We start from the raw sequence: 26,618 nt of genomic DNA, 5'->3' as shown, positions 1-26,618 counted from the left end.
GGACATGTCAAAGTTTCTTAAAGTTTCACTTTAATCCTAAACCAGTGGCAATGCCACATTCCCAAATACTAATGTTGTATCTGATCTCTGCTCTACAAACAACCAACGAGTAATGTAAAGGTTAAGCAAGTCACATTTATAAAATATTCTCAGGTTAATAGATGGCAGGTACCATAACAAAGAATCAAATTCTACAAAATAAATTATCCTACAAGTCCCATGGAAAATCATCCAGAAGATCCCAACAACCAAACAGAAGCTGGTGTCACCAAGGCTCCAAAAAAGTGTTAAAAACTAAACAAAAAAAAGGCACTGATGATGTAACAATCTGCAGGACAGAAAAAATGCAAGTGACTGCTCCCTTCCATAAACAGCGCCACTTCCGTCCACAGATCAACTCTGGTAACTATGACCTTCATTAAGAACACTGTCTGACATTAAGGCGTAACACCCCCTTTATATGCATCTGTGTATAGAAATAGAACTCATCCGGCATTGAATGGAAACCAGGTTTGGGCATGATGTCATCATAGTAGTGGTGTGGAATCGTAATTCCATCTAGATCCTGAGGAAATGGCCAAAATCCATAGAGAGTCACCTTATTACAGAGCTCGATGGCTGCACTGACCAGCATGAGCCCAGAAGACATGCGCTTGACCCTAAGTCCCTCTTCTTGCCAGTACATTGAGAGGTTCTTTAGGTAGTCTGGATGGAAAAAGACAACTTTGTTTGGTAAGTCAAAGTCTCTTACTGTGTGTAACACTCGGTAAGAGACATCCGTGCCACTGGCGTATGAATAAGCTGGTAAAACAAACATTGCAGAGCCGAAGTTCTTCAAGAGCTCGGAAAATGGTTTCCTGCTCTCCATGAGCCTTTCAAACCTGGGAGGAAATACAAAGAGACTACTGTAAGGAAGAGAACGTCATCAATAGAGCGGATTCAAGGACAAACCCACCAATGGTCATGGTCACATAAGCTTTATATCCTTAGGGCTAATCCACACATCCATTGTTCTGTCCGCAATTGCGGAACGAACATGAAACCAATGTTATCCTATGGCCCCGTTCACACGTCTGTACGTGTATACGAGGCCGCGATCCGTGCTGCAAAAAAACGGACATGTTGTAATGCGGACTTTTTTTTTTTGCGGCACGGATAGCTGGGGTAATGATGTGTGAATTGAGTGCTCCGTGAAGCAATGAGCACTACGGATGCACATACGGTAGTGTGGTCCGCGGCCGCGGGTCTGTGGCCACAGACTGCATTACGGGTGTGTGAATGTGGCCTTAGAGATCTGAGTCTTGTGGGTGGGGTACACAGGGTGCCGCTTTGACATTTGGAGTCTCCCCTCCCGACGTCCGTTTTTTTCTTTATTATGGAGCCATATATGCCACATGGACAATAACAGAGGTCTTGGAGATTATTTAAAGGAGAAGTCCGGGTCAGATTATTATAATTTTTTTTTTTTCAAAAGAGCTGGAACCCTGATAAGGCCAATGACTGGCTCAAGGGGCCTGATACGTCACAACCTGGGTCCCCACTCAAACCATGATGTATAGGACAGCGGACCCCAGTGGAGCCGGGAAGGTAGGTGTATGTTATGTTCAGCTACCTCCTCACTGTCTCTTCAGAAAAAATAAAAATAAAAAATCCCACCCCGACTTCTTCTTTAAGCATTGTCGTAGTTGATTTATTCAGTAGGTCACTCATAAATCTCCACTCATATTACAGTATTTGTAGAAAATTGGCCATCTTACCTTCTTATTGGGATACTTGGATTTGCGGTGACAAGATCAGACTTGGTTCCAGTATCTTCTGTTAAGGTCATAGGGGGCAAATTTAACCTTTAATAGAAGGGACGTCCAGTTACAAAGAGAAATGGATGATCTCAGTGGAGACTTCAGCTTTTCCAATTGTAGTGACAGTAAGAGAACAGAATGGAGAAAAAGTTGAAGAAGGCCAGCTTTTAAGTGGATGCATGGACCTGATTTGGAGAAGACCCAAAGACAAGACAAGGACAAGGAGAGCAAGAAGCTTTAAAGCTGAAACCCCTTATGCATACTAAGACATTATCAGTAGATGGGGATGATCAGTATGCAGAGGGAGTGGTCGTTATCTATGTCAAGCTTCAACATAGCAGATGTGTGACTTAGGGGGAAACTTATCAAGAGTGATGTTCCATACGCTGACCTAATCTGAAGGTCTCCAATCTGTCTGAAGGTCTGTCTCAGTAAGAGTACATTTAAGCTATAGTTCATGCCTGGGTGCAGGTGTATATCATACTAAATTGTTTATGGGAAGGGCACACGCCCACCTGGCGAGCTGGATACAGACCAGAGAAGAGCTTATACAAGGCAAGGCTTTGCTCAAAAATGTCTAACTTTTCACCAGTGTAGACCTTGAAAATCTTATCCTACAGTATGTTCGAGTCCTGGCCAAGACAAACCCGCCTCCACTTCCGGACGGACATGTCTGAGAGTGACAGCCCGCTCAGATAATCGCTGGCCGACACTAATAAACCTTCCATTTTCAAGGCAAGTAAAATGTATACATTGTATCACACTGCCGGGTGTGGGGGAAGCATAAACTGTAGTTTATTTAAAAGTTTGTGGACTTCACAGCCATTTTTTTTTGCAAAAATTGTTATTTGTTGTGCTGGGAGCAGAAGCTTCTACTAGCATGCTACTCAATCCCATTGCCATCTTTGCCAGTCCCATTCCTTACTGTTCTGTACAGGTGGCATTATGGCTACTACCACTACCTCTGGTGCCGCTGCTGAAAGCCTACAAGACCGAGCATCTCTTGTACTACCCATGACCTTACATATTAAACTGCTGCAGCTATAACCATCCATATTGCTACAATTCCATCATCAGCCATTCTATCCACCCAGTTATTTGCTGCTGCGGCTGCCACTGCGTCATTGTCCGCCATGTTTCATAAAACATTGCTGGGAACCCAAACCTGGCTGCACAATAAATCTGCACTTGATGCTTTGAACACAAGGACACATTTTGTTATTCTACAAAAATGGAAAATTTTGGTGGTGCTCCTACTTAGGAAGCCATTGTTTCTCCTGATGCCTCGGGCTCATCATTCTCGGACATTTAACCATAAACTCAGGGCAGGGTGAGTTTTTATAAAAGTGCTTGGGAGGGGAAGGCTGAAAGAAATAACATGTTCTTACCTCCCCGGTTCCAGCGCTGATGCCTTGTACCGCCGCTCCGATCCCCCGGGTCCCCAGCTGCTTTCTGGTTAGAGAGGGGACCCGGGTCATGAAGTTTAAAGGCTGCTCAGCGAGTCAGTGGATGAGGCAGGCCAGTTACAGCCACTGACTGGCTGAGCAGCCCTGACATGCCATGATCGGGGTCCCTTTTCTAGCCAGGAATTTTATTTTTGAAATGATAATAACCCCACAGAGCTGTACGAGTTGCTGTCGCATTGACCTTAGGCTGTCTTGACAAAAATGAGTTGAAAAGTGGTTGTGGATAGTTGCAGGAGATCTGAGAGAGTCCTACCACACTTTTCTGGCCATTGTGGCTATCCTGAAGCTGAATGGCCATTCAAACCCAAACTAATCGTTGCTTTGAATAAATCTAAAATAAAATGAAACGTCACAGATTTTCTCATCTCCACCACTAATTCTTGGCACCAGTCATAGAAGCCAAAAAAGTTAGGAGACATTGACTGCAGAAGATTGGAAGCCACCAAACCATCCTATGGAATGAACACCAACCACCTGTGAACATCCATATGGGTGGAGGGTGAGTGACCCTCCGAGAATGTTACGTTATCTCACCTGTGGGTCTACACATATACTCATACTCATACCTAGGTTTATGGAGGCACACACTTTCCTAGAAGTTATAGAACAACTATAGTAGTATTACTGGTGGAGGATAACTGACTTATCTCTAAGATAAGCAATAACATCAATAACCATTCATGTATACTGTCTTACTGGTTTATTATCTTACACCTTTGGAATTTAACACCATTAAAAACCATATACTTGAAATATATTGCTAAAAACAACCATTTCTATCATCTGTCATTACCAGTATTGCTTTGTAATGTACAGAACGGAAGCAGGAACATTGACACACAGCAGATAGCCATAAATTTCAGTCCAAGACCAAAACTGTATCAATTGAATAACTTCTGCTTTAAACACTTAACAGTTCCGCCTCAGCTGTGCTCGGGCTTCTAGTAAAGGACAATACAGCATTGCCTGGGTACAGTTCGGGCTTCTAGAAAAGTACAATACTGAATGGCCTGAGCACGACTCAGGCCTCTAGAAAAGGACAATACAGTATTGCATGGGAATGGCTTGGGCTTCAAGGTAAGGACTATACAGTATTGCCTAGTTAAGGCTCGAGCTTCCAGAAACGGACAATACAATATTGCCTGGGCATCACTTGGGCTTCAAGAAAAGTACTATACAGTATTGCCTGGTTAAGGCTCGAGCTTCCAGAAAAGGACAATACAGTATTGCCTGGACATGGCTTGGGCTTCCAGAAAAGGACAATACAGTATTGCCTGGGTAAGGTTTGGGCTTCTAGAAAAGGACAATACAGTATTGCCTGGACACGGCTCGGGCTTCTAGAAAAAGGAATTATACAGTATTGCATGGTTAAGGCTCGAGCTTACAGAAAAGGACAATACAGTATTGCCTGGAAATGGCTTGGGCTTTCAGAAAAGGACAATACAGTATTGCCTGGGCATGGCTTGGGCTTCTAGAAAAGGACAATACAGTATTGCCTGGAAATGGCTTGGGCTTTCAGAAAAGGACAATACAGTATTGCCTGGGCATGGCTTGGGCTTCCAGAAAAGGACAATACAGTATTGCCTGGACACGGCTTGGGCTTCTAGAAAAGGACAATACAGTATTGCCTGGGCATGGCTTGGGCTTCTAGAAAAGAACTATACAGTATTGCCTGGGTAAGGTTTGGGCTTCTAGAAAAGAACTATACAGTATTGCCTGGGTAAGGTTTGGGCTTCTAGAAAAGAACAGTAAAGGATTGCCTGAGCACGGCTCGCCTCTATTTGGGTGTAAGGAAGGCAGCTGATTAGTAGCATCTGTATTCTGTAACAGACATTTACTATGTCTATGTGCCCTCTAGGTCTTTATTCTATAATCCCACTCCAGGACTTCTGCACTCCACCTGCGCTTCAGGATGCTCCACAAGTGTAGTCTAGGTGTGAGAAGCAGCTGGTTCCCAAGTACCAGACAGAGTTACCGGGGAATAGGCCGATCATACATGGTCAGCAGGAGAGTCAGAGCAGTACCAGGGATGAGACAGGTATCGTAGTCAGACAGGAAAATGATCAGGACAGGTGGCTTTAGAGGCAGGTCAGACAATTCTGAATCGCCAACAGGAGAGGCAAACAATACAGACAGTGTACTCCAAATAACAAGCACTGGTCAGGAGATACAGAGAACCAGCAGGATCACAGAAATGCACCTTTTGCTTAGAATGTACAAGTGCAACAATGCTCAGGCAGAGGAGGGGCTGCTGGAACTGGTTCAGATAGGTGCAGGTGTCTCTGGACGGTAGTAAAAGGTGGAGACAAGCTGCCGTAATAATTCCAGACCAGTTGGCTGTGTTCACCAATTTTTTTATTATGCCAAGAGAACATGAAGAGAGAAGAAGTAGGGGGTTCAGAGTCATACAGAATGATGGGAAGAACATCAGCCCACATCAAACAGCCATACACCACTCCGGTCTGTCGTCACCTCACTTATCTCCCTGTTATAAAACATTTTGTGACTCTCTGGGCAGCCATGGGACATTGTATATTGCTTGGTACTGTAATACTGTCAGGCAATAATAATACAGAACACCAGCCATACGTTCCGGTCTAGGGAGCACAATTCACCCAATCCTCCGTTCCTCACCTGAACACATAATCCATATTATCGATCTCACTCCCACAATAGCTGTGCTGCAAGATTCCTCCATTTCCAACCACAGCGCAAGTGTCAAAGCGTTTATCGGTGAACGGCGACGTCTGGAATGAAAGGGATAACGATTCGATTAAAAAGGTTAAAAGAAAAACTACCGACTAATCTGGTCTTTCCAAGGAATGAGAGAAATCTAAGGGTGGCAGTACTCATTTAAAGGAGTTATCCAGGATTAGATAACCGGCACCACTCCTGTCCTCAGATTGTAGTATCACAGCTCAGTTCCATTGAAGTTAATGGTGATGAATTGTAATTCCACAACCAGATGTGGCACTGTTTTGGAAGAAAGTAATTACATTAAAGCCCTTTCCACATCCCTATGATGAAGTGTAATGAACACTTCCTCATTGGTTGGACGTTCCCTGGTTAATTACCATCAGTATCATAGCAATGATCTGCCGATCACTGTAATAATCCCCTTATGGTAAAAATAAAAAATAAAATAAAAAAATTAAAGAAAATGCAATAAATCACTATTAATCCTATTAATGCTAGTAAAACAAAGCCGATCTACTCGAGTGACAACGGCAAGTCAAGTGCCGGCCGACTACTCACTAATAACACCAATTTACAAAGACCTGGTAGGTCAGCACCCCCTCTCATCACCCATGTAATAAGGGCTTAACTTCTCAGTTTCTACACCTCCTCACCCAATCTGTTCTCACAGCCCACCAGTGTGCTCCTCAGGGTTGTCCATGTCCAGGCCTCCACCCTGTCTCTGCTGCTTTTCCACAGTCTCTGAGTGACTTCTATCTCTTGATCCGGTGTACACTGCCCTCATACACTAACTTCTCAGTTTCTACACCTCCTCACTCAATCTCTTCACACAGCCCACCAGTATGCTCCTCAGGGTTGTCTATGTCCAGGCCTCCACCCTGTCTTTCAGACAGTCTCATTGTCACTTGTGTTCTTGCTGCACACAGTCTACCCTGGGTACATTACAGGAGTGTCCCCAGGTGTTTGTGGATCACCTCCTTCCAGGAAAGATAGATCTATCGATGGAACTTACTTCTGGAAACAGGTTGTGGATTTTCTCATTGACCGTCACAGTCTTTGGATTTGTCTCGTATTGGAGCTGTTGCCCCAGAGGCGCATTCTCCTGGGTGATGATCATCAGGTGAGAAGCATTACAGCAACTCCCAAACTTCTCTCTGTAAATGGATCAGAGCACGAGAAGAATCAGAGAAACTTCCTGGTGAGAATTGTCGCCAACAAGCAGCTCCTCCTTGGACGGGACGTGTGAGTAGGCACCTGATCCATGATTGACTTTTTGGTCTTTTTGTGTCCTCACCTTAGCAGATTGTGTTCCAGTTTGTTGTATTCCCAGGAACATCTCTGGAGGTCGTTCACGTATCTCATGAAGGTCTTGGGTTTTATGCTGCCGACAAAAAGAAGAAAAACATAATTTATACAATAGGTCCCACCAAGGGAGGTGTGAGGCCGACCTAAAGACGCCATCATTATTTCCTCCAACATTTTATGTGTCACAGGATGAAACAAGTCCAGATATATGACATCCAGCCATAACCTGTTACGGTCTTGAGAGACTACGGTTGACAATGGGGGGGGAGGGTGTATTTGGAAATTAATTGTAGAGCTAGGGCTAAACATTATGGAGGGGTGGTCACTGCCAATTATCGGGGGACTGTGTCAATTATGGGGGTGAGCTATGACTGGTGGTTATAGGGCTTTACATCTATGGGGAATCCCATACTTAGACATCTATTTGGGCAACTGTGACTAAAGATGAGGCAAGTACCTATGGCTGGACCCCTGTAAGGGCACCTGTGTACTGTTACTTATGGCAGGCATCTGTGAGATCAGTTTTTGGCATCTTTGAGCTTTTCTGTGTATCTTTTAGATGCAATTTTTATTTTCAAATGGAAAAAAACAAACCTGATGAGCTATAAGGCTGACTAGAAAGGAGTGAAAGCTATAATATGGCTGATCAGGTCCATATGGAATGAAAGGAGGTGTTCCAGCCATTATCACTCATCCCCACAGAAGGAATGGTAATAAGTATATGTGACCACCACCATGAATGGAAGACTCTGAACCGTGTTCTCAAGATTACGGGAGGTCCAAGCACTGAAACCCCTGTGGTCACACATTTATTGCAGAACCATTAACCACCTGTGCTATTATAATGTATATAAGGATATTTATAAGCTGTTGGACTTTGGATAAGGGTCTAACCCCCCCCCCCCCCCCCCCCCAGTGATAGAGATACTCCCAGCTCATAACTCGGCCTGTAATGTTCACTTTTATGATGGAGCCATAAATTCAGGCCAGTGGATGTACAGTCCACAGTCCACAGTCCTGACAGTAATTTCACCGGGCAGCAATAAAAGAATGAACTGGAAGCCCTCACCACGCCCTGCCCAGACTGACTCCATTCACATCAGATCGGATACTGATACAATCCCCCATATGGATCATTCTTTACTATTTCTTTGGATTTACCTTTTCTACTTTAAGTTTTTGCTCCATTATTTAAAGCATTTTTGCCTGTTATCTGCCCCATTGTTTTATAGACCAACAGCATAAGCTGGAAAAATATGTTGGTGCATGACCCCCCACCCCCAGCAATCATTCTTATGACTAACAGGGGTGTCTACATAGGGAGAAGGATGACAACAAATAGGGGGACTGCCTACATAGGGAGAGGGATGCCAACTAATGGGGGGACTGCCTACATAGGGAGAGGGATGACAACTAACGGGGGGACTGCCTACATAGGGAGAGGGATGACAACTAATGGGGGGACTGCCTACATAGGGAGAGGGATGACAACTAACGGGGGGACTGCCTACATAGGGAGAGGGATGCCAACTAACGGGGGGTGCCTACATAGGGAGAGGGATGACAACTAACGGGGGGACTGCCTACATAGGGAGAGGGATGCCAACTAACGGGGGGTGCCTACATAGGGAGAGGGATGACAAATAACAGGGGGGTGTGCCTACATAGGGAGAGGGATGCCAAATAACAGGGGTGTGTGCCTACATAGGGAGAGGGATGACAACTAACGGGGGGACTGCCTACATAGGGAGAGGGATGCCAACTAACGGGGGGTGCCTACATAGGGAGAGGGATGCCAAATAACAGGGGGGTGTGCCTACATAGGGAGAGGGATGCCACATAACAGGGGGGTGTGCCTACATAGGGAGAGGGATGCCAACTAACGGGGGTGCCTACATAGGGAGAGGGATGCCAAATAACAGGGGTGTGTGCCTACATAGGGAGAGGGATGCCAAATAACAGGGGGGGGTGCCTACATAGGGAGAGGGATGCCAAATAACAGGGGGGTGCCTACATAGGGAGAGGGATGACAACTAACGGGGGGACTGCCTACATAGGGAGAGGGATGCCAAATAACAGGGGGGTGTGCCTACATAGGGAGAGGGATGACAACTAACAGGGGGGTGTGCCTACATAGGGAGAGGGATGACAACTAACGGGGGGGCTGCCTACATAGGGAGAGGGATGCCAACTAACGGCAGTGTGCCTACATAGGGAGAGGGATGCCAACTAACGGGGGTGCCTACATAGGGAGAGGGATGCCAACTAACAGGGGGGTGTCTACATAGGGAGAGGGATGCCAACTAACGGGGGTGTCTACATAGGGAGAGGGATGTCAACTAACAGGGGGTGTCTACATAGGGAGAGGGATGCCAACTAATGGGGGTGCCTACATAGGGAGAGGGATGCCAACTAATGGGGGTGCCTACATAGGGAGAGGGATGTCAACTAACAGGGGGTGTCTACATAGGGAGAGGGATGCCAACTAATGGGGGTGCCTACATAGGGAGAGGGATGCCAACTAACAGGGGGTGTCTACATAGGGAGAGGGATGCCAACTAATGGGGGTGCCTACATAGGGAGAGGGATGCCAACTAATGGGGGTGCCTACATAGGGAGAGGGATGCCAACTAACAGGGGGGTGCCTACATAATCATCCTGATCCCCCTGTTACCAACACAGAGAAAGCTGAACATAAGACTAGAAGCCCCCCGCCGGCCAGGAGGACTCCTCTACTACCCCCAATATCTACACTTACCTTTTCAGAGATTTGTGTAAGATGATGCCCTTGATGGCAGCACATTGAGCGGCGGACAGTGGATTGTACTGCAGCTGCTTCCTGACAAGAGAGATGACCGGTGTCATTCATCAAGAAGCTAGATAGACGATAGATAGAGTAGATAGATATTGGATAGACAGATAAATGTTATCAGACATTACCAGAGATAGATCCCGATCCGGTTCTGAAGGTTGGAGTAAAATCCATGGAGAACTATAACCATGAGGACAGGGAGACGCCAGCCCCATCGCATTGTTCAGTCTGAATGACACCAGTGACTCTTCCTCCTCCTCCTCCTCCTCCTCTGCAGCCCTGATATCCACTCTTTGAACCTGGGATGATTCTGCAGGGCGAGTTTCAGCCATAGCATTCCATTCACATGTCAGTAAATATATGAGATTGTGGAATTCCCTGTATTGGTATAGACCAGGACAGCCCAGTCCTAATGGTTTAGCCGCCACATTACACCACACTACTGTCACAGTCACACTATGGTCATCAGATATTCATAGTGATAGCACCATAGTGGGTGATTCTATTGGTAATTGTATACCTGTAAAGAGGGCTTTTCTCTCCAATGACACAGAACTCTTTACAGATGAACAAGCAACTTTCTTACACTTCAGCTGTTTCTCCAGCTGCTGTTGGCGATACTTCTGGTGCTTCTGGTATTGGTGGTGTTGCCCCTTCTACTGATGGTTATGCCAGTGCTCCTGCTACTGGAAATGATGACCTTGCTGTTGGTGCGGGTTCTCCAGCTACTGTTTATGGTGTTCCTGCTATTGGTGGTGTTGCTAGTGCTCGTCCCACTGATGATGATACTATTGGTGGTGGCAGGCTCGGACTGGTCCACAGGGGATCAGGGGAATACCCCGGGGGGCCCTACCCCTTAGTGGGCCCCTGAGCAAAAAGTGGGCCTCCCTGTTAAGCAGCTCTAGGATGACATGACAGCACTGCTGCATACACCTGTGAGTTACGTGCACTCTTTTGTAACTCCCCCTGCTGACACGTTACGAGCAGTGAGCTAGCTTCACTGCTCACATACACAGCTCTGTGCAAAGTCGCTATAGTAATGTGAAAGGTTTGGTGCTGGTTATATCTGGCATACGTAGGGTGAGACCATAGAATCAAATTCCTTGGTGGGCCCAAGGTACCCCAGTCCGACACTGGGTGGTGGTCTTCCTTTTTGTGGTTATAGTGCTTTTCCTATTGGTGGTGTTGCTTCTTCTATTGGTGGTGGTGCTTCTCCTACAGATAGTGATGCTCCTATCATTGATGGTGGTACTCCTGCTATTGGTTTTGATTCTCCTGCTACTGATGGTGATTGCGGTGCCCCTGTTACACATAGTGGTGCTCCTGATGCTGATATTGGTGATAGGGCTCATCCTACTGGTACTTGTTGTGTCCCACCACGGGTGTTGTATATGCACCCCAGTAAGTCGTTCACTCATGTTAACAAGTGGGAAATGAAGTATCTTATTTTCCCCACTAGATGTAAGTTGAGTTCAGTCTTCATTTAGTTTTCAGTGAGAGAGGACGCACAGAGAACAGAGTTCCTGTAGAAGATGATCCAGGGCCTGGCTCTGGCCGGGACCCCTGACAGGGACCAGAGACAGATGCAGCTAAAGATTTTTTTTTTTATACAAGCAGCCACTACAATTATGCAGTGCTAAGCTCCAAGTAGGGGAGAGAAACCCCGTATGATCACCCTAAAATCTCAAAAATGTACAAGACGGAATCCTGAAGCAAGAGGAGCTGACACCAGTAGGACAAAGCTACCAAAATAGGTCTACGTATCCTACTGTGCAGTGCAAGATGACCGGGTAATCTTGGAAGTCTGCTTCACCCGGATAACTGATGACTGGGGCTCATGCTACCCACCTAGGACAGGTTCTATTCAGCTAGGGAGCAGAAGGCGGTCAGACTATAGTCTATACGTGAGTATGAGTATGTCTTATCTTCTCCTTATTTATACCTCAGTTCTGTCAGAGTACAGATTCTACATTGGGCAGGGCTCCTCTTTCTTCTCTCCACAAAGCACTTACTACAAGCACCTACTTCTACTAAGCAGTAATTTACTACTACTGGTTTACTATTGCTGAGGGTGGTGCTCTTGCTACTAGTGCTCATGTTACTAGTGGCGGTGCTCCTTCTACTAGTGATGGTAACTTGTAACAGACAGTGAGTGTTACAACCTGCTGTTCTAGTGAACCAGTTTGGCTTTGGCCCACACCAGGGAGCATAGTCTAAGTGTCCTCTCGGTCTTCACCCTTTATCCCTCTCTAAGATGCGGAAGCTAGAGGACACCAGGTCTCCAAGAAACAGACAGAGTCCAGGAAACAGGCTACGTATACGTGGTCAGCAAGCTGGGTTATCATCAGGAGAGTCAGAGCAGTACTAGGAATGAGACAGGTATATTGGGCAGGCAGCTTCAGAGGCAGGTCAGACAGTCTGGGTTGGCCAAAGGAAAGGCACAGACAGAAAGCGTAATCCGATGAACAGAAACAGGTCAGGATACACAAAGAATCACAAAACAGCAGCAAATGGAGCAGGTGGAGTTTGTTTAAATAGATGCAGGTGGCTCTGGATTGGCAGACAGCAGTAGCAGGTGGAGAAAAGCTGCCCCTATAAATGCGTTTCATAGCAGTAGGGATCAGAGGGATGAGAAAGATGCTGGAAGACATGAGGAGGCCAGCAGAATTGAGCAGCCCCAGGATGAGCATGGAGCACAGCCAAGGTGTGGACAGGGTGACAAGCAGGTGTGGGACCTGGACAATGCCCTGGACAGTGAGTATCGTCCAACAATGTTACAGTGCTCCTTCTGATACTAGTGCTGCTGCTGATACTAGCGATGGCACTGATGCTCCTGTTACTTGTGATGGCACTGATGCTCCTGTTACTAGTGGTGTTGCTCCTGCTTTTAGTTATGGGACTGATGCTCCTGTTACTAGTGGTGTTGCTCCTGCTTTTAGTTATGGGACTGATGCTCCTGTTACTAGTGATGGTACTGATGCTCATGCTTTTAGTTATGGCACTGATGCTCCTGTTACTAGTGATGGCACTGATGCTCCTGTCACTAATGATGGCACTGATGCTCCTGTTACTAGTGGTGTTGCTCCTGCTTTTAGTTATGGGACTGATGCTCCTGTTACTAGTGATGGTACTGATGCTCATGCTTTTAGTTATGGCACTGATGCTCCTGTTACTAGTGATGGCACTGATGCTCCTGTCACTAATGATGGCACTGATGCTCCTGTTACTAGTGGTGTTGCTCCTGCTTTTAGTTATGGCACTGATGCTCCTGTTACTAGTGATGGCACTGATGCTCCTGTCACTAATGATGGCACTGATGCTCCTGTTACTAGTGGTGTTGCTCCTGCTTTTAGTTATGGGACTGATGCTCCTGTTACTAGTGATGGTACTGATGCTCATGCTTTTAGTTATGGCACTGATGCTCCTGTTACTAGTGATGGCACTGATGCTCCTGTCACTAATGATGGCACTGATGCTCCTGTTACTAGTGGTGTTGCTCCTGTTTTTAGTTATGGCACTGATGCTCCTGTTACTAGTGGTGTTGCTCCTGTTTTAGTTATGGCACTGATGCTCCTGTTACTAGTAGTGTTGCTCCTGCTTTTAGTTATGGCACTGATGCTCCTGTTACTAGTGATGGTACTGATGCTCATACTTTTAGTTATGGCGCTGATGCTCCTGTTACTAGTGATGGTACTGATGCTCCTGTTACTAGTGATGGTGCTCGTTCTACTGATTATGGTGCTAGGGCTCCTCCTAATAGTGGCGGTGCTCTTCCTACAGGTGGTAATAGTTATTAATGGTGGTATTCCTGCTATTGGTGATGATGATTCTCCTGCTACTGGTGGTTCTGGTGCCCCTGTTACTAGGGGTGGTGCTTCTGCTGCTGGTATTAGTGCAAGGGTTCTTTCTACTGGTAATGATGATTTTTCTTCTGGTGCTCCTTCTGCTTGTGGTGGTGCTCCTGCTATTGGTGGTGATCCTGAGGCTTCTCCTACTGATGCTCATGCGTCTGCTACTGGTGGTGGTGCTCCTGCTATTGGTGGTGATCCTGAGGCTACTCCTACTGATGCTCATGCGTCTGCTACTGGTGGTGATGCTGAAGTTTTCTTACTAGTTCTGCTCCTACTGTTTGTGGTATTTTTTGAGCTCCTGCTATTGGTGGTGATGCTCCTACTATTGGTGATGTGGGTTCTCCTACTACTGGTGGCGGTGCTCCTGCTACTGATATATGTTAGTGGTGCTCCTGGCTTTTCCACCTAATGCTCCTGTAATGTTGGTTCTTCTACTACTGGTGGTGGTGCTCCTGCTATTGGTGATGTTGGTTCTCCTACTACTGGTGGTGGTGCTCCTGCTATTGGTGATGTTGGTTCTCCTACCACTGGTGGTGGTGCTCCTGCTACTGATATATGGTAGTGGTGCTCCTATTGCCGTGGCTTTTCCACCTAATGCTCCTGTAATGTTGGCTCTTCTACTACTTGTAGTGATGACCCTGTTATTATTTGTGATGCCCCAATACTGGTAGTGGTGCTTATCCTGCTGTTAATGGTGCTTAAATTACTGTTAATGGTACTTCTTCTTCTGGTAGTGGTGCTCAGCCTACTGTGAGTGGTGCCCCAATTACTGTTAATGGTACTCCTTCTACCGATAATGGTGCTGATCCTACTTATAGTGCTGCCCCTATTACTGTTAATGGTACTCCTTCTACTCATAGTAGTGCCCCTTCCCTGGTGGTATTGTTCCTGCCTGCTACTGACACTAACAGTAGCTAATCGAACAATGATGTAGTGGTAAAGAGGCTCCAGTAGTCAGGGAGGTTATAGGCAAAATGTGGCTATAGGAAAATCTCATGGACTGTCGTCTGCCCCCAAAAAACTGGTCTTCAGAAAAAATATAACCATTTGCCGCTATTAGTCCTATAGCGCCATCTAATTTTATTACAGCACATGTGATCACCGACCTGACCCACAGAAAATCACAGTGTTCCATGTGTCAGAGGAAGTGTCCTGTCCTGGGTCAGCTGACTTCCTGTGAACTCCGGGAGGACATCGCCCTGTATCAGATCTCTCCTGGCAGCTTATGTATACCAGGTTATACTGTAACCAAACACTACAGTAATTTTCCAAAAAATTAGGCAAAATTTAACTTTTTTCTCACAAAAATGTAGTAATTTTTATAGCAATTTGGGAAAATGGCACCAAACAATGTGTAAAAGCCCAATGTATGAACGCAACCTGAGGAGGTAAAATTTTCATAAAACTCTCTACGGGTCGGATCACTTTCTACTCATGGTAATATTACTCTATATGATGGACTTTGAATAAGAAAACGCATCAAAACTGCACATAATGTGAACTGACACCAATCTCACCTGGCTGGACTCATTAGATCTCATTAGGAGAACTCCAGTGATGAGACTCCACCCCCACCCCACCCCCCCTCCCCATCTCTTCAAAGCCAGAGGATTCATGGGAAATGTAAGCAGCATTAGAAAATCATTCCAGTGAGGAAATAGGAATGAATATGGCTGAAACCCCCGATGGATGCCACAGCAGCTACAGCAGATAAGCAGCATGTACAAGAGCCAGAGTTATGGTAGAGTCCAGCACTTAAATAGGAGTTGAACTTTACTGAAAATATCTTTAGTCCAATATACAATATAAAGAGACATCACCCCCGGACGAAGATTGCGAGACCCGCATCGGGGTATTTAGGAGCAAGCAAGTGCGGATTTTTATACCATAGAGTGAACATTGACAAATTTGGTATTAACTTAGCAGGCCAAGCTTAAGACTCAGGAGCACAGGAACTGGAACAGACAGGGTCGTACTCTGCTCTACACTCTGGGTCAGTGCTTCTCAATCCCAGTCCTCAGGCCTCACCAACAGGTCATGTTGTGAGGATATCCCATACAAAGACACCTGTGATAATACCTGATGGACTGAGTATAATTATATCACCTGTGATAATACCTGATGCACTGAGTATAATTACATCACCTGTGATAATACCTGATGCATTGAGTATAATTACATCACCTGTAATAATACCTGATGCACTGAGTATAATTACATCACCTGTGATAATACCTGATGCACTGAGTATAATTATATCACCTGTGATAATACCTGATGCACTGAGTATAATTACATCACCTGTGATAATACCTGATGCACTGAGTATAATTATATCACCTGTGATAATACCTGATGCACTGAGTATAATTACATCACCTGTGATAATACCTGATGCACTGAGTATAATTATATCACCTGTGATAATACCTGATGCACCGAGTATAATTATATCACCTGTGATAATACCTGATGCACTGAGTATAATTATATCACCTGTGATAATACCTGATGCACTGAGTATAATTACATCACCTGTGATAATACCTGATGCACTGAGTATAATTACATCACCTGTGATAATACCTGATGCACTGAGTATAATTATATCACCTGTGATAATACCTGATGCACTGAGTATAATTATATCACCTGTGATAATACCTGATGCACTGAGTATAATTACATCACCTGTGATAATACCTGATGCACTGAGTATAATTACATCACCTGTGCTAATACCTGATGCACTGAGTATAATTACATCACCTGTGATAATACTAAGGGAATCCTTAAAAACACGACCTGTTGGTGAGGCCCGAGGCCTTGGATTGGTTCTGACCCCCCAAAGTAACGAATGTGACAAGGGGGCCACATGGGCATGTCTCCCCCCCCCTCACACATTAAGTTACACATGATTAGGCTGGCATTCATGATTAGTTTCACAGTGGACTAATCATTCTAGTAGTTTCTAACAGGTACCTAATTATGGGTAAGTTCTGGGAAGGCGATCAGCTGATTGGCCAGAGAGGTTCAGGCGCGAAGTTGGACCTGCATATAATGCCAGCTACCAGCACTGGATCTGCAGTCGGCGCGTCAAGACAGCAGGAGGAGCGGTAAAAGAGCTTTGTGGTCAAGCCGGGAAGATTGAAGATAGCAGCAGGAAAGAAGAAGGAAGCCCGCCATGGACGAGCTATATAACCGGGTCCTTTTAATGGAGGAGAGGAGGCGCATGAAGGATCGGATGTGGAGCGACTGACCCTCCGCAGAGCCAAGAAAAAGAGGCGCCGGCTCTCCCCACCGGCGGGGAAAGCGGGGCAGCGTGCCGCAGCTCGGAAGGGGCCGGCAGCATCAGCAGCACGCCCAAACCGGAGGGAAGCAGCCGAGGTGCGCAGTGGACCGGTGCCTGAGCCTCCAGGTGGTGAGCACAGGGGCACACTGGGGGCGGCTGGGCAGTTGGGGTTACAGCAGACTCCGGACCCAGCAGTCCGGGCCGGGCTGGCTGCCTTAATTAATTATTTCTCACCTGTTTGTGGTAGCAGCAGCGCTCTCCCTGGGTTTAACCCGTGCGCTGCTGTCTGGTCGGGTCCTCAGGCACTGCCTAGGGCTTTGTCTGGAAGTGTTATGTCGCCATCTAGTGGCGAATCTGCTAATAGACCTCCCCATCATTCTGTGGTTAACCCTATGTCTGCTGGTCAGCAGCCAGCGGTGTCCAATTCTAATGCAATTTCGGCCTCTTGTTTCAAGGAAGATAACTTTAAACTTGTCCTAACTTTAAACAAATCCACTCTATACATTGCTAATGGGGTACATGACTATTCTAGCTGCAAATGTCTGGTTTTTGGTGCAATATCTACATAGGTGTATAGAGGCCCATTTCCAGCAACTATCACTCCAGTGTTCTAATGGTACAATGTGTTTGCTCATTGGCTCAGAAGGCTAATTGATGATTAGAAAACCCTTGTGCAATCATGTTCACACATCTGAAAACAGTCTAGCTCGTTACAGAAGCTACAAAACTGACCTTCCTTTGAGCAGATTGTGTTTCTGGATCATCACATTTGTGGTGTCAATTAAACGCTCAAAATGGCCAGAAAAAGAGAACTTTCATCTGAAACTCGACAGTCTATTCTTAGAAATGAAGGCTATTGCATGCGAGAAATTGCTAAGAAATTGAAGATTTCCTACATTGGTGTGTACTACTCCCTTCAGAGGACAGCACAAACAGGCTCTAACCAGAGTAGAAAAATAAGTGGGAGGCCGCGTTGCACAACTAACAAGAAGATAAGCATATTAGAGTCTTTAGTTTGAGAAACAGACACCTCACAGGTCCTCGACTGGCATCTTCATTACATAGTACCCGCAAAACACCAGTGTCACCATCTACAGTGAAGAGGCGGCTGCCGGATTTTGGGCTTCAGGGCAGAGTGGCAAAGAAAAAGCCATATCTGAGACTGGCCAATAAAAGAAAAAGATTAAGATGGGCAAAAGAACACAGACATTGGACAGAGGAAGACTGGAAAAAAGTGTTGTGGACGGATGAATCCAAGTTTGAGGTGTTTGGATCACAAAGAAGAACGTTTGTGAGACGCAGAAGAAATGAGAAGATGCTGGAAGAATGCCTGACGCCATCTGTTAGCATGGTGGAGGTCATGTGATGGTCTGGGGTTGGTGCTGGTAAGATGGGAGATTTGTACAGGGTAAAAGGGATTGTGAATAAGGAAGGCCATCACTCTGCACCGCCATGCCATACCCAGTGGGCAGCGCTTGGTTGGAGCCAATTTCATCCTACAACAGGACAATGACCCTAAACACCTCCAAATTGTGCAAGAACTATTTCCAGCAGAAGCGGCAGCTGGTATTCTATCATAGGTAATGGAGTGGCCAGCTCAGTTACCAGATCACCACCCCATTGAGCTGTTGTGGGAGCAGCTGGACCGTATGGTACGCCAGAAGTGCCCATCCAACCAATCCAACTTGTGGGAGCTGCTTCTAGAAGGTTGGGGGGCAATGTCTCCAGCTTACCCCAACAGATTAATAGCTAGAATGCCAAAGGTGTGCAATGCTGGAATTGCTGCAAAAGGAGGATTCTGGGACGGAAGCAAAGTGTGATGTAAGAACAATGTTATTTCACATACAAATCATTATTTCTAACCTTGTCAATGTCTTGGCTCTATTTTCTATTTATTTCACAACGTATGGTGGTGAAGAAGTTAACATTTGTTATGTTAATGTGTTTTCCCTGAGTCCTATTAGCATCACAATAGATGGGGTGTCTCCGCCGCTGTGAGACCCGCAGGACGAGAGGAAATTTTAATAAAAGTAAAAGACTCCACCTCCTCCGCCTATAAGTATGGTGCAACCCCCTTTACCTGCAGTTCAATGACAAGTAATAAAACTAAACATAATAAGGGGGGGGACTCTTGTGATGCCAATAGGACTCAGGGAAAACACATTAACATAACAAATGTTACCTTCCCTTACGTCCAATTGGCCTCACAATAGATGGGGATTTAGCGAGTAGTACCCCCATCGGGAGGGCCTTCAGACGCCACAGCAGTAAGGACAGAACTGGCAAAGGCCGTCCTGTCAGAAAGGAGGGAGTGTAAACGATAGTGCTTAATAAATGTCCCTGGCGTGGACCAGGTAGCGGATAAGCAAATGTTCTCGATTGGAACAGCACATCTTTCTGCCCATGTTGTTGACACCGCTCTGGTGGAATGAGCTTGAAGGAAATCAGGAACTTGCGCTTCAGACAAAGTATAACATGTGCGAATACAGTTACAAATCCATCTGGAGATGGATAGCTTTGAAGCCTTTCTCCCCCTAAAACGTCCATGACAGAGAACCAATAGGTTTTCATCCTTTCTGAAATCTTTGGTCCTGATAAGTATATCTTTAGACATCGTGGTACGTCTAGGGAAGAGTGATCTTCCAACTCCGTAGGTGTCGGTTGAAAGGCTGGAATGACTATGGGCTGGTTTAAATTTGAAAAAGACGGGACCTTAGGCCTGAATTGTGGAAGGAATCTTAGAAGAACTCTATCTGGCAGGAAAGTTAGATATGGCTCTATAGAGCCAAATGCTTGAAGCTCCCCAACTCTCTTGGCTGTGACTATAGCCAGAAGAAAGGAAACCTTAAGGGTTGCAAACTTGATGTCGACCTCCTCCAATGGTTCAAAAGGATGCGCGCATAACTTTTTAAGAACCAACGATAGATCCCACTGAGAAATTGGTCTGACTAAGGGAGGTCTTAATCTGTCGATGGCTCTGGAAAAATCCTTTACCTGCTGAAACTGCAGCAACTTTTTCCCCAGGAAGACTGAGAGGGCTGCAATTTGCACTCTAATAGTACTTTGTCAAAACCGTCCTGGAGAAAGTCTAAAACTTGAGGTATGGAAGGAGTATGAGGGTCAATTCCCTTAGAAGATGCCCAGGTACAGAAAATCCTTTGGATTCATGAGTATGACTTGTTAGTCGCCTCACTTCTCGAGTGAGAAAGAGTTTGTAAAACCCTCTGCGAGAGTTCTGAGGTTCCTAGTAAGGGCCTGTCAACTTCCACGGTGTCAAATTGAACGCTCTCAGGTTCTGGCAGCAAAGAGATCCCTGGGTTATAAGGTTTGGCCACAGCGGCAGCTTCCAATATGTCCCTTGACTCATTGCTATGAGCAGTGGGAACCAGGCCCTCTTTGGCCAAAATGGTATTATGGCTATGACCGAAGCTTGGTCCTGCCTGATCTTCATTAATACTCGCGGTATCAGGCGGGAGACAGGCGGAAAGATGTAAGCCAGGCTGAAATTCCAAGGGACCGTCATGGCGTCTACTGCCGTTGGCCTGTTCGTTCTGTAAAGGGAGAAAAACTGGCTGAGTTTCGTGTTGGTTCGCGTTGCCATCAAGTCTATCTGGGTAAGACCCCACTTCTGTATTAGCTTCTGAAATATTGCATCGTTCAGACACCATTCTCCTGGTACAGTTAGACCGCGGCTCAGGCGATCTGCCAGGGTGTTCAGGTCTCCCCTGATATGGGTTGCGGATAATCGCGTTATCCTCCCCTCTGCCCAAAGAAAGATCCTCTCCACTTCCTGCAGAAGGGATAGGGATCTGGTACCTCCCTGTTTGTTGATGTACCACACACACGCTATGTTGTCTGTATGAATCCTCACTGATTTCTGAAGGAGCAAGGGGGTAAAGTGATTGAGGGCGTAGGCTATTGCCCTGAGTTCTCGAGTGTTGGACGAAAGATGGGATTCCTCGACCGTCCATTCGCCCAATACCTGGAGATCTGCCATGTGTGCTCCCCAGCCTGTTCCTGAGGCATCTGTGGTAAGATGGATCCACTCTGGTTCTTCTAGACTCTTCCCATCCTTGAGTTCGATCCACCAACGCAGGGATCTTCTGCTGTTGGGTGATAGGATGATCTTGGTGTCTATGGAATCTAGAGACCTATCCCAAGCCTGGAGCATCTCTAGCTGAAGAGTGCGCATGTGCCAAAGTGCCCACTGGACTGCATCGGCTGAGGATGAAAGAAGACCCAGAAACTTCATCACTGTTCTGATCGGAACCTGCCTGGGTCTGGAAAGAAACTGGCATCCTAATTTGATTCTGAGCTTCCTTTGAGGGGAGAGATATAGTTGCATATGATCCGTGTCTATGAGAAACCCTAAGAAGGGTTTGCGAGTGGAAGGGATGAGATCTGACTTGTCCTTGTTCACAATCCAACCAAGACGGTGAAGAAAGTGTAGAATGATTTTCACGTGTGTGTGGAGAAGGTCCTCTGAGGCAGCAATGATCAGCCAATCGTCCAGATATGGAACCACTCGGATTCCCTGGAGCCTTAATTCGGCTACTACTGAGGCCACTACCTTGGTGAATACAAACGGCGCTGTGCTTATGCCGAATGGGAGGACTTTGAATTGTAGATGACGCACACAGTCGTCCATCAAGACTGCAATCCTTAGAAGTCTTCTGTGCGGTGGCCATATCGGGATGTGGAAGTAGGCATCCTGAAGATCTAGAGCTGCAAGGAAATTGTGTCTTGAAAGAACAAACTGCACAGAACGGATAGTATCCATCCGAAACTTTCTTTTTATTATGAACTGATTGAGGTATCTTAAGTCTATAATGAGCCTCCACTTTGCGGATGGCTTTGGCACAAGAAAAACAGGGGAGTAAACTCCCTTTCCCCTTTCTTGCAGGGGAACTTCTTCTAAGGCCCCCTTTGTAATTAGAGTCTGAATCTCTGACTCCAAAATAACGTTCCTGGGGGGTCTGGGGGGTCTGGAAAACAAACATCTGTCTGGAGGATAAGGGTCTAGAGTGAGGGAGTAACCCTCCTGCACTAGGTTTCTCACCCAGGGATCCCTGACTTCGGAATCCCAGATATCCGCAAAAAGGGTAAGGCGGCCCCCCACAGGAACGTCTAGATAGTCAGAAATCTGGTTTCTTAGGGGGAGCTTTAGACTGTCTGTTGCTCCCTCTTCTACCTGCATATGAGCCTCTCCCTCTAGAAGAGTAACGAAATTGTCGAGCTTTCTGGGGGGTTCTTTCTCTCCGAAAGGATCTCCGAAAGGGCCTCTGTGTAATTGGTAAAGATTTTCCTTTTTTATCGGAGAGGTCCAGCATAAGCTTGTCTAACTCCTCCCCGAAGAGACGGCCTGGGATATATTCCAGATTACTTAAAAAGTATTTAGAATTGGTATACCCACACCACGGTCTTAACCAAAGTGCTCTGCGACTAGCAGTCGCTAGGGATATAGATCGGGCCGCTAGGCGAACTTGTTGATGGGAGGCATCGGCTAGAAAATCTATCCCCATATTAATTTGTTTAAAACCAGAAAGCAATCTGTCTCTACTAACTCCAGTCTCTATATCCTCCTGCAAGCCCATTAGCCATTTTCTCAGAGCGAAGCTAACCTCGACCGAAGAAATTGCCACCGCCGCTTGCGCTGAAGCTGCAGAATAGGTTCTTTTTAAAGAGACCTCCATACGTCTGTCCATGGGGTCCTTTAGACTGGACCCGTCATCTGAGGGTACCAGAGTTCTCCTGGAGAGTTTAGCAACCGCCACATCGACTTTAGGTGGAGGTCTCCATTCCTTAGATCTATCCTCCACCAGGGAATAAAGGGTTTTGAACCTGCGACTAAGCACAGGGGCTTTCTCAGGCTTCAACCATTCAACCTTCATCATGCTGAGAATGGACTCGTCTACCTCGAATCTTTTAGAGGTGCCGGGTCTTTCTCCATCTTCATAAGGGTGGTTTTGATTCCTTACTGCCCTGGTTAATTTGCTCAGTTTTTCTGTAGGAAAATAGCATCTGCCAGGATCTGGTTCATCATCATCATCATCAGAAGAGGTGTAAACTTCCTCTGTACCTCTATAATCACGGTTTCCCCGTCTATCCGATAATTTTATTCTCATAGGGGAATGACTTCTCCTTGGTCTCTTACTAGAGAAAAAAAAAAAAATATATATATATATATACCACAATATAACACAGGAGCAAACATCAGACATCTGAGATGCACTCATAGACTTACTCTCTGTCTAGAGACTCCTTTAAATCAACAATGGATTTGTTGAGACCTGAAACAGCCTGGTCCATGTAGTTTTTTGCCCAGATAACTACATCCTGTACTGTAGGTTCTTCTTTATCTGTAAGTATTATAGGAGTGGCCTCCTCCTGAGGTGGGGCTTGCCGACATATGTGACATTTCAGATATTCCCAACCATCCGGAAGGAGATTATCTATGAAATGATATAATTCAATATCATGCAATCCAGGGAGTCTGTCATATGAAACAGGACTTACCACAGTCAATGCAGGCCAAATGCTTTCTTTTTGCAGAAGTTTTTCTAGCAGTGCCTCCTGAGTCTTCTCTAGAAGACATCTATGTATATATATAAAATGTCCCATCAGAAAATTTCTTTCACAAGTAGCCTTGGTAACCAAATAAGAGATAAATCATACCTCTAATAAGCGAGCCCTATTGCAGAGCGATATCCTGGAACAAAAACCGCCGTACGGCCGTCACAAACGCCAGAGAACAAGCGCACTCGGACAACCGGAAGTACGTCACCATAAAGCGCCGCTAAATGCGCCCTGCACAGACGCAGCTGAATGCGCAAGATCCGGCGACGGCTACAACAAAATGGCGGCGCGCATGAAGAGGAGACAAAAGCCGTGGCCCCAGCTGAGCAGCGCTGTATGTATATGTTACCAACCTTAGGAATAGTCTGTGATCCAGAGAAACAATGCGGATCAGGAGACCTAATCTCCTGACCTCCTCTCACTGCGGTCCTGCAAGGACGAAAAAGAAACTGCAGGTAAAGGGGGTTGCACCATACTTATAGGCGGAGGAGGTGGAGTCTTTTACTTTTATTAAAATTTCCTCTCGTCCTGCGGGTCTCACAGGGGCGGAGACACCCCATCTATTGTGATGCCAATTGGACGTAAGGGAAGTGCGACTTTTCATGGAAAACACTAAATTGTTTAGGTGACCCCAAACTTTTGAACGGTAGTATATATATATATATATATATATATATATATATTCAGCAGCACATGCGAATAAGACAGGTGTGCCAGTTGTATCTTCCAACCAAAAAGCTTCTGTATATATTGTAGTAAGGTCAACGGCACTCCGATAGTAGTGAATAACTTCAAGTGTTTATTGTGATACAAATCATCTTCAGCACAGCAAACAAATTAGGCAAAATGCTGAAGATGATTTGTGTCACAATAAACACTTGAAGTTATTCACTACTATCGGAGTGCCGTTGACCTTACTACAATATATATATATATATATACACAGTGGTACCTTGGTTTAAGAGTAACTTGGTTTAAGAGCGTTTTGATATAAGAGCTCACAGTTTTTCAAAATTATGACTTGGTTTAAGAGCATTGCTTTGGTTTAAGAGCTCCCTGTACTGTGGGAGCGCGCATGGAGGAGGGACATGGTCTGCATAGCGGGGTCTACAGCCCTGTACTCAGACCCAGAAGGTCTTCCTCACCTTCCAAATCATACCAGATCCACTTCAGGCTGGGGCTTACATCAGGGGACAGGACCAGGCCCGGATTGGTAATCTGGCAGGCCGGGCAAATGCCCGCTGGGCTGCCTGATTACCAATCAGAGGGGCCGCTGGTCCCCCTGCACACTTACATCGGCCCCTGCAGTGGCTGAGAGAGCAGCGCTGCTGGCCTCTGCGCTGTTCCCTCAGCCTCTGCCGGATTGGTCAGGGCCGGCACATTCCCCCTCCCCCTCCCCCTCCCATGTGTAGTGGAGGTGCCGCACAGGCACCGTCAGCTTCAACCTACTCTTCAACCTGCCAGATGACGTCATTTCCTGCCGCAGAGGATCCGCTTCCTGGAGGAGAGAGGAGAAGCAGCTGCTGCCCCCTACAGCACAGAGTGGCTGCTGCTGACACAGAGGGGGCCCTTGCTGCTATTAAAGAGCACTGCTTGGTGAGGAGAAACCTGTCCTTCCCACCAAGCTACAGCTGGAGCCTGCCCTCTCCCCCTGCTGTGTAACCAGGCAACCAAGTCTCCTGAGCCCACACAGTGACGTCATCATCTCCTTCCTGCAGTCGGAGGGGCAGGGGAGCACCATGCTGACTGTGAGGAAGAGAGGGCCTGTCAGCAGCTCAGATTTATGGACAGTAAGTGATTGTTTCTTGTTGTTTGGTGTGTGTCCAAAGTGATATTGTGTATATAGTGTGTCTTAGTATGTAATGTGCCCTGTATGTGTATTGTGTGAGGAAAGGATTTCTGTATGTATGTATGGTGTGTGTGTGTGTATATGATACATGTATGTACAGTATATATGTGTGTATATAGGATTCATGTATGTACAGTGTGTGTGTGTCTGTATGTATGTATATATGTATGCACAGTGTGTGTGTGTGTGTATATATATATATATATATATATATATATATATATATATATATGTATATACATGCACAATGTGTCTGTCTGTATGTATGTATGTATATATGTTTGCACAGTGTGTGTGTGTATATATATATATATATGTATATACATGCACAATGTGTCTGTCTGTATGTATGTATATATGTATGCACAGTGTGTGTGTGTATATATATATATATATATATATATGTATACATGCACAATGTGTCTGTATATATGTATATATGTATGCACAGTGTGTGTGTATGTATGTATATATGTATACATGCACAATGTATCTGTATGTATGTATATATGTATGCACAGTGTGTGTGTATGTATGTATGTATATATGTATACATGCACAATGTATCTGTATGTATGTATATATGTATGTATGTATGCACAGTGTGTGTGTATGTATGTATGCATAATGGGGGAGATTTATCAAACATAGTGTACAGTGAAACTGGCTCAGTCACCCCTAGCAACCAATCAGATTCCACCTTTCATTTTCCAAAGAGTCTGTGAGGAATGAAAGGTGGAATCTGATTGGTTGCTAGGGGCAACTGAGCCAGTTTCACTTTACACCATGTTTGATAAATCTCCCCCAGTGTGTCTGTATATATATATATATATATATATATATATATATATATATATATGCACGGTGTGTGTATGTCTGTCTGTATGTGTAAATGTATGCATGTATGCACAGTGTGTGTGTTAGAGATGTGCGGACTTTTGGTCCAATAGCAGTTCGCTCGATCGTGATGC

General features: G+C 45.7%; 1 protein-coding gene across 2 annotated transcripts; it reads right to left on the bottom strand.

Moving 5' to 3' along the window:
* Positions 1-129: 129 nt before the first annotated feature.
* On the bottom strand, positions 130-25,555 carry LOC138768739 (alpha-2,8-sialyltransferase 8E-like). 2 transcript variants are annotated; one of them, XM_069946792.1, is made up of 7 exons: positions 25,248-25,555; positions 10,026-10,106; positions 7,257-7,343; positions 6,975-7,116; positions 5,900-6,012; positions 1,758-1,844; positions 130-881 (listed from the first exon to the last, which is right to left on the bottom strand). In XM_069946792.1, the coding sequence occupies exons 3-7, from the start codon at positions 7,322-7,324 to the stop codon at positions 419-421; spliced, it is 873 nt and encodes a 290-aa protein (XP_069802893.1). In that variant the 5' UTR covers positions 7,325-7,343; positions 10,026-10,106; positions 25,248-25,555; the 3' UTR covers positions 130-418. The 2 variants fall into 2 exon arrangements, with proteins under 2 accessions (XP_069802893.1, XP_069802825.1); XM_069946724.1 differs by lacking the exon at positions 25,248-25,555 and adding an exon at positions 10,208-10,303.
* Positions 25,556-26,618: the final 1,063 nt, after the last annotated feature.

Source organism: Dendropsophus ebraccatus, chromosome 1, assembly GCF_027789765.1.
Source record: "Dendropsophus ebraccatus isolate aDenEbr1 chromosome 1, aDenEbr1.pat, whole genome shotgun sequence".
NCBI classification, from domain to species: Eukaryota; Metazoa; Chordata; class Amphibia; order Anura; family Hylidae; genus Dendropsophus; species Dendropsophus ebraccatus.
Note: the sequence above shows the minus strand (reverse complement) of the source record. Positions and strands in the feature narration are given on the sequence as shown.